The following is a 14,760-nucleotide window of genomic DNA, read 5'->3' as shown; positions in this document are numbered from 1 at the left end:
TTAAAAAAATTATACAAATTATAAAAACTATGTATTTTATAAAACTATAGCAAATTTTATATTATTTAAATTCTGAAAAATATCTAAAGCTTTGGCTAAAAATTTATTATAAAAAATTAATTTACACATTATAAAAGTATTATTAAATATTTATTTATAAAAATTATGACTAATAAATATGAAGGTTACTTATTTATGTGTTTATGTTATATACTATAAAAATAAATAAATAGTTTTTTCCTTTATCATAACTTATTTATAAAAAATAACTTTGGAAAGTTATTATAAAAATTATATTATTTATATGAAATGTTATGAACAATTTATAAAATATTTTTTTATAAAATTTATTTTACATGTTATAAAAGAGATATAACTTAATAAGTTTTTCTCCAAATTAAGTTTACCAAAGTTTTATAATTAAATATACAAACTATTTAGACTGTGAACCTAAATATCATAAAGTCAATGTTAATTATACACTTACAAAAGGTTCTCTTGCACCATATCATGAGATATGATACCATTTAAGAGAATGGTACCAAACACAAACACCGTAAACAGTTCGTGAACTCTTTAATTTGAAACATTCAAGATTTTAAAATGTGGTTTAAACATTTGCTATTCTAAAAAATATTTTTCATATTAACAGTATTATCTTAGTATAGCATAAAAAATTAAATTGTATTAGCATATCGAATATTTCATAACTTGAATTATATGTAAAATTAAGATAATCTATACCCCGAAGAGTACATGAAAGAAAGAAATACTGATAATCTTAATGGTGCAAATTCAAATTCAGATGACGAACTCAAGAATTATAATTTATACTATCAAACATGAATAAGGAATTACAAGATTGTATGGTTTAACAGACCCTAAAATTGAATAAAAATCAGTGGAGGTGTTCTTAATTTAGAAGATGCCTAGATTTTACTTGTTCAAGGTTTGATGTTATGAGTGCCTTTGTCTTCATCACAATTTCTAAATGTGCATTTGTGGGTGTTCTGTATTTCTGAGTATGTTTGAAGTACTGTTGCATACATTTAAAACTGTTCTTGTTATCTAAATTTCAATGTCAACTTCTTGTTCATCATTGTTTATATCTGTGGGTGTTCTGTAATTCTGAAAATGTTTAGTAATACACTAGTCTTTGAGAACCATTAATACTCTGATGCTTACATACACCATTCCTCCTGTGTATATATGTATATCTAACAAAAAGCAGCCTGAAATTGCAATGGAAAACTCCATTAAATTATAACAAACAATTGTAAATGAGTTTGAACTGTCTCAAAAGCCAATTGTATATTTGGATGAGGTCTTGTCTATGATCAGTTTGCTTACCCTAAGTGTGATGTGCGAAACTGTAAACTTGTCGATGCTTCGTACACCTTTAATCTTTATCCTTGCTGGTCCCGGCCCTTGTTGTCTAGATTCCGATGAGAAGCCTTCCGCGACATTATATGCATACATTTCCTGAAATCCATTAAAACAAAGATTAGTACAATTGTTCCAACAAGCCAAACTCAAATCTGAATCAGAACCGGAATTTCAGAGCGCAAGAATATATTTTTGTTTACATGTTTAGATCCTCAGTCATTTTCTTAATCTCACTTGACCATAACAGTGGGTCAATGTTCTTCGGTAAAGAGTCTTGTTGTTTAGTTTTCTCGGTCAACCACTGCTCAGCCTTGTTGCACTCATTCAATATCTGAAAAAAACCAAATCAGTTCCAACACTAGTGAATATTGCGTTTATAATGCGTAAAAATCACTAATTATCATACCGATTCTCTATCCTCATTTGGCAAAGATTTCGTCGACATTCTTATATCCGCGATGCACTTAAATAGATCTGTTGAAGCCTGTGTTCTCGCTTCTTCATCTTTAAACCGGTTCTCAACTGGATCCACCAACTACAAGATAAAAAAAGATGGCACGGTGAAGCAAGATGAAGAGAGCAACAATGGAGTAAACTTCTACGATTGAATGAAGAAATTATGACCTTCTTAAGAGCCTCTAATTTAGAAGTGTAAGCGCCTTCGGTTTCATCCTCCCCATCATCGTAAAGCCACTCCTCAGTCTCTTGCAGGCTTTTGGAAATGCCATCTCTTTCCTCATCAGATGCAAAACCACGATATGTGTTGAAAAGCTTTGCATAAATATTATTAGACGAACGTCAGCATATGAAGAATAATAGACAAACATATACCACTTATCATTTAGATTTGAGTGTTTTACCTTATTCCGCATTTCATAGACATAAGATTCCAAGGCATTCTTCTTCTCTTTTGTTTGTTCCATAGTCCGGTCCTGTTGCGCCAACTTAAGTTCTTTATCTTGAGCTTCCATAAGCTCAACCCCTGTCATCGTGCCATTTATGTTTTCACTAACTGGTATCTCAAGCCTTCTCATTGTTTTATCATTGGTCTTACCATCAGCCTGCATCAAAAAGAAAAACACGAATGAACTTTGAATCTACATCAGCTAAAGAACACAAATTATATAAAAACATGACAAGATTACATGACATGAACGCAACATGAAACAATAACACGGATGTCTTGAAAACTATGTTATACGAATAATTAACATACTAAAACCTTAAACCCTAAACCATAAAGATGGCGCATAAAGAACATGATATAATGATGATACAAACTTACTGAAGCATTTGATGGTTTAGACTGCATATATGTACCATCTTCACTGCCATTTGTTACATGCCGGGCTTCCTTTGTGCTCAATTCGGAATCATCTACATGCTCTTCGATCAGCTGAAGGCAAAATCTCTCAGAAACTAAATATCAATAAGATGATAGAAGAGAATTTGAAATCCCTAGTTACCATAGCTGACTCGACAGTAACAATGCCATGAAGGTTTAGTTGAACTTTGACTTTAACCCTTGCCCTTTCACTATTGGAGGCTTGGAAAGGGCCGATCTGCAAAACCAAATGTTCACCAATCTGTAAGCTGGTCAATTCCGTTGAAACAAGAAATATTCAAGGTTAGACATACTGTGAAACAACTTATTTCCGAGGGTACACCAGAAGGCAGTTCGTTTGGATTAGCATAGAAGGGTTCCAAATGAAACAAACTACTTCTCTGTAATTGTAGAACTATAGCACTAGGAATTGGCTGGCCTCTCGGAAACAACACATAATTAGACCCTTGCAAGATTGGGGTTTTATCCAAAGAGAACCCTATGGAGAATGGAATACAATCTTGAACCTACAAAAGCCATGGAAATTTTCCATTACTCTATGCAAGATGCATAAAAATAAGCAAAAAAACAGTTTCTCAAATGGTCTAGATCATCATGCAGTGAATTTGTGTTGCTACAAACCTCGTAATCTCTAACCCGAAAAATTGGACTGAGCATTGCGCACTGAAGAGCACATCCTCGTGCAACACACTCACTTGCATTTATTGTCCGACTGGGTTCTCTCCTAAAAAAAGAAGCTAACTGTCTTGTTATAGCTGGTATCCTGGACCCCGATCCAACAAGTTCGACAGCATGGACTTTCCCCACAGTTAACCCTGCATCGGTTATAGCTTTAGTACAAGGAATGTTAATCCTCTCCAACAACCCGGGAGCCAACTTCTCAAATTCTTCCCTCTTAATGAAACCTTTGACATCCTTTTCATCCATCAAACACTCGATATTTAAAGGCGCCTCTGCATTAGCACTCAAAACCTTCTTCAGTTTCTCACACGCTGCCCTTAACCTGATAGAAGCCCGGACATTAGAGTACACATCTATATTATACTGCTCCTTGAAACAAGCTGCAAAATATCCAAACAAAATCTCATCAAAATCCCTTCCGCCAAGGCTGTTATCGAAAGCATGTGATAGTATCCTCATTTGTCCAGCCTCAAATGATACAATCGAGACCTGGGTATCACAATGGCCGATATCCACAAAAGCAACATTCGTCGGACCAGCATTGGAGAAATCCGTTTTGTAAATCCCATAACCAAGTGCGGTCGCAGTACAGTCATGCATTAATCTAAGAGGTTTCAACCCGGCAATCTTAGCAGCATCCAAATATGCACGTCTTTGCAAGTCAGTGAAGTATGAAGGAATACCAATAACACAATCCAAAACAGGAAGTCCCAAATTCGTCTCCGTCATATATTTCAAATGCGCAAACAGCATGGCCATAATTTGCACAGGCGTAAATCGATGTGTTTCCCCTAAATACTTCAAGTGAATCAAAATGCCACCATCTTGACCCTCTGAAGTTTCAAATGGTAACATTCTTAACTCATTTTGAACATCAGGGTCTTGAAACTTCCTACCAATCAACCTTTTCACTTGAGATACAGTAGTTTTCGGATGCATCATGGCAGAAGCTGCCGCAGCAGAGCCGAGGAACCTCTGCTTCTCTCCGAAGCATACCAAAGCTGGCGTTTCACGTTTCGATTCATCATTCAACAACACATCTACACCTCTTTGCTTTACAGCAGCAATTACACATTTCTCATTTCCAATATCAAAACCTACAACGCTCATTTTAACTCACTAAAAACAACAATTCTAGAGTCAAAACTGGATTCAATTTAAATTGTATTAAATTTCTCAAAATTTCCTCCTCAAAGCATCACCAGCAGAAGCTACAAAAAGGAAAACCAAGATTAGACCATAAAAAAAAATTATTTTCTATGATACCATTAGCTAAGAAAACAAAAGATAAAATGTGGGGGAAAACCCAAATTTAAAGCATTTTTTGCAGCTTTTGGCCGCAAAACAACAATGCTTCAATGACCCAATTTTCCATTTTCTTTCCAATTAATCAGAAACAAAGAAAAATCTATATCAAATTTCAACAGAAACATAAAGACCCCCAAGTTTGATGCTTCTTTGCAACCTTTTGGCTATAAATTAACAAGTCCCAATGACCCAATTCTCCATTTTCGTTGCATTTAATCAGAAACCAAATAAAACCCATATCTCTGCCAAAATTAAACAGGAAAAAAGAATCAAACCCAACAAAGTTTTTTTTTTTTTTTCCTTTTCTTAAAAAAGTCTCGGGTTAAAGTAAACGGAAACCATAATTTACCTGATAGAGGAAAAATCTGCCGCAAGAAAAAGAAAAAAGAGAAATTCGGATTTGAAAGAACCCAAAGAAATTGAAAGACGAAGTGCGATGGTATAGAGAGGAAATCTCCTATTTTCTCGCTAAGTAGTACTAAGTTTTTAAGGCTAATAACATAACCTGCTATTGAGAAAATTCAATATTTAATTTTTGATATTTCAAAATTTATATATATTTAATTTTAAGCTTTCAAAATAAATATTTAATTTTAAAATTTACCAAACAAAATTAATTTTGATAAGTTCAAAATTATATATTTAATTTTGCTTATTCAAATTTAACAATGGTTGAAATCACGAATTTTAAATAATGAATTTAAGTTTTACCATTTTTAATTGTGATGTTTGAATCATTGTCTATTATAATTAATCGATACTTATCTATATTTATACTATAATAAATCATTTGAATGAGGTAATGGCCACTTACAAACAATAATCGGGAGAATTTGGAAAGCTTGGAATAAATGTTATGGACGGGTTAGATTTGAGTCAAATTTAAACATAATATTAATATATTTTATGATTGTTTAAGTCATGTTTTGTCTAAAATATGAGTCTATCATTTTGTCAAATTTTGTCCGTATTTATAAATGGCTAACTCAAAGTTCATTTTAGATTCGTTTATTTTTTTGAATTTTTAAAAATATGTTTATATTACTTTTAATTTAATAATTTTATATGTATTTCATTTATTAAAATTTTATACATAGCCATCTTAATTTTTTATATTTAATTTGTATGTGTTATAAATTGTTTAATATATAGGGATATTATTTGGTATAGTCAATAGAATTTTTAGATTCCATAAGTAAAAGGATTGACAAGTGTCTAATAGGGGTACAAAAAATTTTAAAATAAATATATAGGAATAAAAACACACTATCAATGTATCAAATAGTAATCTATATATATAAAATAACATAATACATATAAAGAAAAAAAAAACTAAGCCGAACCTAAATCTTGAATGTTCAAACTCGAATCCGATTTATATATTAAATGAACTTAATTTTTTTTTATCTAAACTTATTTTTCAAATTAAATATTTTGACCTAAACGTTGTTTGTTTGAATAGCTCAACACATTAATAATTCAATCAAAATTTGACTAATATTAAGATTAATGTGACATGGAACATTAAGAATGAGAGCTTAGCTTAGCTTTGGCAAACATCCTTGCGTGAGGTTTGATTTAGGTCTTTATCATTAGTGTGATGGAATTTCAAGAGTGAAATATTCTTCAACTGGTTGCCTTCTGAGTAACTCCTTAACCCGGAGCTTTATATGAGGAAGTAGAGTTGTGAAAGTTGTTGAATCTTTGACTGGAACATAAATAATTGTGTGATCAATGAATTTATTAGTGTTGATTATCACAAAGGGCGATGCTATTTTAGTATTCAATCATATTGATAGAAATTGAATTTTTTATATGACTAAATGACATTTACCGATATATTTTTTATAATTTTAAATTTAATTTAAATATAATTTTTCTTCTCTCATCTCATATTTCATACATATGGTAAATTTTATGTGATTCAATAACATGATTCGGTGAAGAATGAGAAAAAAATATGATCTCTTTTAAGAAATTAGAAATTCAAAATGCTCGAGGGATCCGATAAAAGATTTTGTAAGTTTGTTAATTGGTACTTAATAAATGAACTTATTAAAGATTACAGAACAAGAAATTGAAATTTAACGTTGAAAACATATCAATTGATGAACCATTGGGATGTATGTGAAATGATTTATGATATGTTGGTACTTTGCTTTTAAAATTTGACAGTGATTAAGATACTGATAATTTATATGCTAATGCCCCAACTCATGAGAATTTAATACGTTTATATTTAGGCTAAAACGTTTAAAAATTAAAAATTGTTTAATTTATGAAATAAAACTAATTTGAGGAAAAATATCTTTAAATCAGATTTAACAAGTATAAAAAGAATCATTTTACTATACTTAAGCCATTTGAAGAAGCATCAACTGCTGTATTCAATCAAATTATTATTATAAGAGAAAAATAATTTATGTATTGCATTTTTAGTCAAATTATTTGGAGAAACAAACAACATGGGTCGAATATGACCAATTCAATTTAAGCATAGCACGAAAAAATAATTAAAACACGGCATAAATATAGTAACCATTAAAAAGCATCATTCCATACAACTGCTATGACATAAATATTTTATATATATATTATGAAAAGAAAACTCCACTAATAGTGCATGACCGATGAACTGTGAAGAAGAGAGGCTTAAGAGAAAGGTAAAGTAAAACAACCATAATATATGTAGATATTATATATAGAAAAAAAGGGGTAAATAAGGAACAGAACTCTCTCCCAATGCCAGCCACCACAAATTCTACAACAACTAAGAAAATCCACAAACCTTGAAACATGTCAAGATCAAACCAACACCAAACTGTGGCCTGGACCGAACTGAACCAGTTTTGAAAGATGCTGAAATGAGTGCAACTCACTACAAAGGTAGATTGAAAATAAAACAAATTAAGCACAGTTGTAAATAATAAATCACGGGATATGTTAAACTCAAAACTCACTAAACTATTCAGGAATTTTAATTTAAATCATTAAATTATTTGAAAGTTTTCAAGTAAATTACTAAACTATTTAAAAGTTTTTATTGAAGTCATTAGCTTGTTAAATTCTTTTTAATTTTTACAGTCCAGCTATTGAACCCCAAGCGACGATTCGACGATTTATATGGTATATTAGTATCCCTCGATGAATAAAAGAGCATTCCTTAAATCCAACTTGATTTGAAGGTTAATGTTAGAGATCGGGAAAAAAGCTGTTTATATTTTAATTCGCAAATTCATAACATCTAAAATTATTTTATGAAAAAAACTAAATTATAAAAGAGAAAGAGAACTTTCTATTGGTGCAAAAGGTACCGACAGATAAAGCCATCCAACAGCAATCTTAACAGTCTAGTTAGTAACTTAAATGAAAACTTTTGAATAATTGAATGACTATTTTGCAACTTTTTGAAGTTGAGTGATCAAATCGTAAGTTTAGTTTACCCTAAACCACTTGTTGAATGGATAGCAGATCTAGTCCGCGTTTCCAGAAATCGCTAGGAAAATAATAATGAGCGGTAGAAATCATTTTTACCTGCTGTGGCTGTTGATAAGCCCCTGGTTGTTGGTAATTCCCATATCCAGCAGGATAGCCACCATAGTACATGTTAGGATCTTGGGGAGGAGGTGCATATCCGTATGCTTCATATCCTTGAGCATATCCATAATATCCGCCGTTCCACTGTGCTGGATCAGGTTGAGCCTGAAACTCAAATAGTCTTCTTAATTTGCTGCATGTAGCTTGGGTTTATTTACAAACGAACTATTAGTTTATATACAAAACCTGTTTGGTTGAAGGACTTCGTCCCCATGAAAGACGAACATTTCTTCCTCCAAAAATGGTACCGTTCAGAACCGATAAAGCTTGCTCCGCACTAGCCCTAAAGTACATATAGCAGAATGTGTTAATACCATGAAATAATATTTGATACTTCACATACCAAAATCGAACATGGTATTTAATGTTTACCTGTTAGCATATTGAACAAAACCACAATTCTTGTTAGCAGGAATTTTTACATGAACTACCTCGCCAAGTTGGCTAAATATTTGTTTTAATTGGTCTTCAGAAACACTGGGGTCCAAACCACCAACAAATATCTGCATTTAAGCGTGTAAGATTTTCAGTTGGCCATAAAATGAAATAATGGAGATCAAAATATGAGCAAAAGCTACCCACTGTAGTGTTACTCGGATCATTCTCGCCAGGATTTCCTTGAGCATTCTGGTAAGTAGCTGCAAATCACAAACACGTTTAAACTACCATAGGATCAGGTGATAATGGATCATGTAATAGTGAAAGGTGGTGCCATCGCTGAATGTTAACATTTTCATATTGCCACAATAACTCATAACTGATTCAACAATTTTTTTTCTTTCCTTTTTTTTCTCCTAAAACTACATATTTCATGTTAACTATGAAAACCCCAAGCCTGTTTACAGATGTCATGTAATAAAGTTATAGCATCATTGCTTCTATAAACTCAAATTAGACATTGTTGAGGAAATATAACACATTCAAATAAAGTAACAGGCTAATGGTAACAAAAAGTTAATTCAATAAGCACTTCAAAATAATTCTCTCCATGGTATGTAAAAGAACAAAAATACAAACCACCGCACATAATCACTCAAACAGTTACAATTGCTACTATAAACATCCTCTGGGTTACATCAAGGCTTACCATCACCAGGCGAAATCATAAGTATTAAAATAACAGAATCCACTAACAGCTGAAAAAGAAAACATCAATTACATATTAAACTCAAGGAATAACTACAGTTCCATTATTTTATTAACCTCAGGGTGAAAGGGGGATATGAGGAAATAAAATCAGAGACTCATCTTTTCTCCTTAATTGACATTAAAATCTTCTCTTCCTTTCACCAAATTTTTGGAAGGGGGAGGGAAGAGAGATTGCTGCTGGTGCTTCAATTGAATGATTTACAAGTTCAACTTCAATAATTACTTTCAACTAGAAAGAACCTATCTCCTAAACTAATCCTAAATTCTAAAAATACTTTTGTCATTCTCTGCATTCACATAAACCTAGAGTATTAGTAGCCAAAAAATGGCAAGATGAAGCATGTATTAAGAACCAACGAGATTCTTCTAAACTTGAAATGATAAACAACCTCAAATGACAAGTGGAAAAATATCTGCTAAAAATGCAATTAATAATACTGTAGATTTATATGCAGATGCTCCATTAGTTAGGCTTAGGCAATATAGACAGATGACTGATCCACATCCATTTTAACCCAGAAACTGGGCAAGGACTTAACTACAAATTCTGGGTTTCTTTCCTGACTGAATTTGTCCTCAAGTGCAACAGAACAATAGAATAAGGACAAAGAAGTTACTAAAATTTTAAAAACCAACACAAATTTGAAATGCAAAAGAACAAAACTTGCGCCAAGGTTAATTAATAGAATGGTGCATGATGACATCCATGACAACTTTACAGATGGCTGCTTCACCTAGTTTTGAGCATTACAGCTTGACTTCAAAGGAAATAAAAAGGAGTGTGTAAACATATGCAAGTATAGAAAGGTAACTGATCCATGACGAAAAAAGTTTCAAGACTTGTTAAAAAAAAAGTAAAACAAGAGATAAAGGAAACATATTGGGAAACTGAAACAAATTGAACTTGACTGGAAAAGTTAATAAGGAACTGGAAAATTAATTTGCGAACGTAGGACAAGTACTGTCACGAGAAAAAGAAGCTTACGACAAAAACAAAGTAACTGACCTAAAATGAGGCCACGCATTAAAGTGGAATCATTTCAGCTGATATCAGTTCCAGGCCCCCCAAAATGAGAGCCTCTCGATGTCCTGCTTTAAGACAACATGAGTTTTATATAAGTTTATGCCTATTTTAATATAATTAAATGTGCCCAAGTTTACAAAGGAAAACTGGAATGAAATGAATTTCTGTAAATTCCGCCAATCTTCAAGTGCATAACTGAAAGAATTTGAACTTTTAAGTGTAACTGCACCTTATGAAAGTAAAAACCACAAGAAAAAGTTAACCAACTAGCACTCAACGTGGCAAGTCAAAGTACTATAGCATAAATCAAGGCCAATAAATCCTGTACACAACCAAGCAAATTCATATGGAAACCAAGATGAAGACTGAACACTATATAAACCACAAGATTGTACCTTTCTGATACGGCTGACCAGTGACAGGCTTCTTATTAGAAGCTGGTCCAATCCGCATTGCCCTTGTTGAACAATACATCCCATTCATTTCAGTCATGGCACGCATCTGTTCAGATTCATCACCAAACCTCACAAATCCATAACCTTTTGACCGTCCTGTGGTCCTATCAGTAACCACTTTTGCACCCTTAACAGACGGGTAAACAGCCTTAAAAGTCTCTTGTAACATGTAATCCGAAACATCAGCTGCTAAATCCCCAACAAAGATTGTGTACTCAGGACCCTCTTCTTGCCTCTTTTCCCCAGATCCAAGTGATGCCCAATTCAACCTAAAATTCTGCTCAGCGTTTGGCATTGGCAGCCCGTTATAAGACTGCAAAACCCTCTCAGCTGCCACACGGGACACAAATTCGATAAACCCATATCCTTCCGGTAAAGCAGTTTGCTTATTCCTAATCACCTTAGCCGAAACCACCTAAAAAACCCAAAGATTAAAGTTTTGCTGAATTATAACTTAATTCTATTTACTTTTAAGCTTTACCTAAAAATCAAAAGAAAATAAATTCATTCAAATACAGAAGGACTTCTACGGAAAATATTAGAGTCCTATAGCATGTCCGCACCTCCTTACTAAATTAAATTAAACATGTTTTTTTTTCTATTTACTTAAAAGACTTTTCATTTTTATTAAAATTATTCAAATATATATATCAATAGCAAATCAATTACCTCTCCAGTTTGAGCAAAGATATTGATGAGATAATTCTCATCCATCCACGGCTGAAGATCACCGATCCAAAGAGATCGAATCTCACCGGAGCCAGCAGCAGCAGAACCGGCGGAGTACTGCTGCATCTGAGTGGGCGGAGGAACAGGTTGCGGCGTCCAACCGGTAGGTGGAGGAACCGGTTGACCACCCTGCTGTTGTTGAGACATCATCATCCAGGGCTGCGACTGCGGTTGTTGCTGGTACTGATGAGTCTGAGACTGATCGGCCGCCATGGAAGGTGGCGGAGCCACACCTCCAGCTGCTGGTTGTTGCATCATATTCGATAAGACAAAGGAAAGATATTTGGGAGACTACGAAGAGAAGAGGAAAACCCTAGATTAATTTTAATTTGGTAATCGAAATTTTATAACGAGGGTTGCTTTAAAAACAGGCGATTCTTGTTTCCTTTTAAATTATTGTTTTGGATAAATTCTAAGTTTGGTCCTTCTTGTATACTTAAATTTGAGTTTTAATTTATATTTTAAATTTAAATTTAAATTTGAATATATATTGATATTTATTATTTATATAAATTAATTTTATTATTGAAAATGCTTATGTTAAATTAAAATATAAAATAAATTGTCAAATTTCAACATGGTAAATAGACTAAAACCACAATATTACTTATTCTTTTAGGTTGATATAAGAACAACTTGAATAAATCAAAATAATGACCCAAAGAATAATTTTTTTATCTAGGTTGGATTCAGCCAATCCGATAATGTTTTGAGATGATGGGCGAATAAAGATCGAATTAGGTTTAAATATGATATTAATATATTTTTATTTTAAAATAATATTTTATTATTTTTATTTTAAAATTTTATATATTTTTTATTTGTTAAAATTTTCTATGTGTTATTTAATTTTTAAATATTTACCTTATAATATGGTACATTACTATAGATTTAATTTCTGTATGTTATAAATTACGTAAGGTAAATTACACCTGGTTAGTATAATAGAGTCTATCATATTTTGTTCACTTCAATTTTTTCTCTCAATTTAATCATTCTAAATAAGTTAATTATGCAAATTAGTCACTATCGTTAATTTTTTTTCATTTTATTTTAATGGATTGTTGATGTGGCACATTAGCACATTGAGTATCTGACACTTGGTATTTTTTCTTGACTTTTGACTAAAGTTTCGAGACCTCTCTATAAAGTTTAGGGGAAAAGTTTTGGACTAATTATAAGAAGGTCCTTAAACTTTAGCCAAAAGTCAACAAAAAAATGTCACACATCAGACACTCAATGTACTAATGTCCCACATTAACAATCCGTTAAAAGAAAACAGAAATTTTAATGGCAATGGCTAATTTGCATAATTATCTTATTTAGAGTGATTAAATTGGAAAAAAAAAATTGAAGTTATCAAGATAGAACAAATCCTATATTAGAGAGACCATGGGTGTAGTTTACCAATTATGTAATATATAAAAACAATATAATATAATATATTATAAACATATAAAATAGATTGAGCCGAACTCAAGCCTTAAATGTTGGAGTTTGAGTCCAACCCATAATTTAAATGAGCTAAAATCTTTAGGCCAACCCCATCTTTTGGACTTAATATTTTTATCCGATCCCTTTCAAATTTCGAGCAAGCCTTCAAGTTTAAGCAGGCAACTTCTCCCTTGAACAGGTCTGTTTGAAAGTTCATACAATTGTTTATAGGCATAATGACTTTTTAGACCCTTTAACTTTACAAAAAAAAGTAATTTTAGCCATTTCATTTAATTTTTCGCCTCTTATAACCCTTGAATTTGCATTTTTGTCAAATCACCCCAAAATGGATAGAAAAATTAGCATTTGTTAACATTGCTAACGTAGCATATATGTGGATTGTCATGTGCATGCCATATTAGCAATTAATGAAATTTTAAAAAATTTAAAAAATATTTTTTTATTTTTTATACTTTTTAAGTAATTTTAATGATTTTTAATATAATTTTTTGAAATTTATAAATTTTAAAAATCATTTAAATGTTGGCATGTCATCATGTGGCAGTCCACATGTATGCCACATTCTAAAGTTAAGTATTTCATCCATTTTGGAGTGATTTGACAAATAAGACATATTTAGGGGCTAAAAAAGGCGATAATTTGAATAGAGAGCTAAAATATTTTTTTTTGTAAAATTTGAGAGCCAAATAATTCGTTATGTCTTGTTTAAAATATTTGTGTTCAAGATTATTAACACTATATTGGTGGACATATTTTTTTATTCTAATACTAGTACGTATCGACATCAATATATTTTGGTATATCATTTTTCACAATTTTTATTTTTAGAGTAATATATTTATTTATGGCCTAATTTTTATTTTTAATAAAATACTAGTCCTATGGATACTTACTGAGTAAAAATTATAAATAATTAGTTTTATATATATCATAAATAATAAAATAAAATAAAATAATTAATAGATAAATATAGAAACAATGAGAAGTAAAATAAATGTATTTGCCGGTTTTAGGAAAAAAATCTCAATGTTTCCTATTAAATAAAAAGAAAATAAATGTGACATTAAAGAAGAAAAGAGAAGAAAAGTAAGAAAAAATATGTAAATATTTTAAATTTAATTAATTTAATAAGAGATATTTCAATATGGCCCTTTTAATTATATGTAAAAATTGCATTATTGGCCACTTTAAATATTAATAATTCAGTTTCAACCATTTTAATATAAATATTTTTTAACTTTAGCCCTTCCAAAAATTTTTAATTTCATTTCGACCCTCCAATACAAAGTTCCTTGCTTTACCACTGTATTGTATTGGCTTCATTTAGTAATTTCAACAACTCAATTCGAGTACTCACCGTAATGTAATCGATTCTGCATCGATTTTAATTGCACTTGTCGATGCATACTGTTCAAGTAGTAAAACAAAACACCCAACTGATCTCTATTCCACACCAATGAGGATTTCGGCTTGTGTCGGTCACACCGGCCCATTCTGTCAAATTTCGACTACACCGTCAGGAACATTGTGCATGATCAACTGGCGCATAAATATTTTACATCTGAAATTTATTTAATATCATTCATTTGATATTTGTAAATATTAATTATATATATTAATTATTTTTTTAA

General features: G+C 31.4%; 2 protein-coding genes across 4 annotated transcripts; both read right to left on the bottom strand.

Annotated features, from left to right (window-relative positions):
• Positions 1-1,073: 1,073 nt before the first annotated feature.
• LOC108467448 (heat shock 70 kDa protein 16-like) lies at positions 1,074-5,240 on the bottom strand. Of its 3 annotated transcripts, none has more exons than XR_008269526.1 (11): positions 5,070-5,240; positions 3,353-4,962; positions 3,025-3,237; positions 2,853-2,948; positions 2,672-2,782; positions 2,247-2,447; positions 2,011-2,157; positions 1,793-1,921; positions 1,587-1,717; positions 1,351-1,482; positions 1,074-1,232 (listed from the first exon to the last, which is right to left on the bottom strand). XR_008269526.1 is itself a non-coding variant. In XM_017768062.2 (10 exons), the coding sequence occupies exons 2-10, from the start codon at positions 4,520-4,522 to the stop codon at positions 1,407-1,409; spliced, it is 2,274 nt and encodes a 757-aa protein (XP_017623551.1). In that variant the 5' UTR covers positions 4,523-4,623; positions 5,070-5,240; the 3' UTR covers positions 1,074-1,406. The 3 variants fall into 3 exon arrangements, 1 of the variants encoding a protein (XP_017623551.1); XR_008269525.1 differs by having other exon boundaries at positions 3,353-4,623; XM_017768062.2 differs by having other exon boundaries at positions 1,074-1,482; positions 3,353-4,623.
• A 1,990-nt stretch (positions 5,241-7,230) lies between these two features.
• LOC108469935 (polyadenylate-binding protein RBP45C-like) lies at positions 7,231-12,072 on the bottom strand. The gene is made up of 7 exons (XM_017771065.2): positions 11,615-12,072; positions 10,886-11,360; positions 8,900-8,955; positions 8,690-8,820; positions 8,504-8,600; positions 8,255-8,422; positions 7,231-7,598 (listed from the first exon to the last, which is right to left on the bottom strand). The coding sequence occupies exons 1-7, from the start codon at positions 11,930-11,932 to the stop codon at positions 7,596-7,598; spliced, it is 1,248 nt and encodes a 415-aa protein (XP_017626554.1). The 5' UTR covers positions 11,933-12,072; the 3' UTR covers positions 7,231-7,595.
• Positions 12,073-14,760: the final 2,688 nt, after the last annotated feature.

Source organism: Gossypium arboreum, chromosome 8, assembly GCF_025698485.1.
Source record: "Gossypium arboreum isolate Shixiya-1 chromosome 8, ASM2569848v2, whole genome shotgun sequence".
In the NCBI taxonomy this organism is placed as follows: domain Eukaryota; kingdom Viridiplantae; phylum Streptophyta; class Magnoliopsida; order Malvales; family Malvaceae; genus Gossypium; species Gossypium arboreum.
This window is presented reverse-complemented; position numbering and strand designations above follow the sequence as displayed.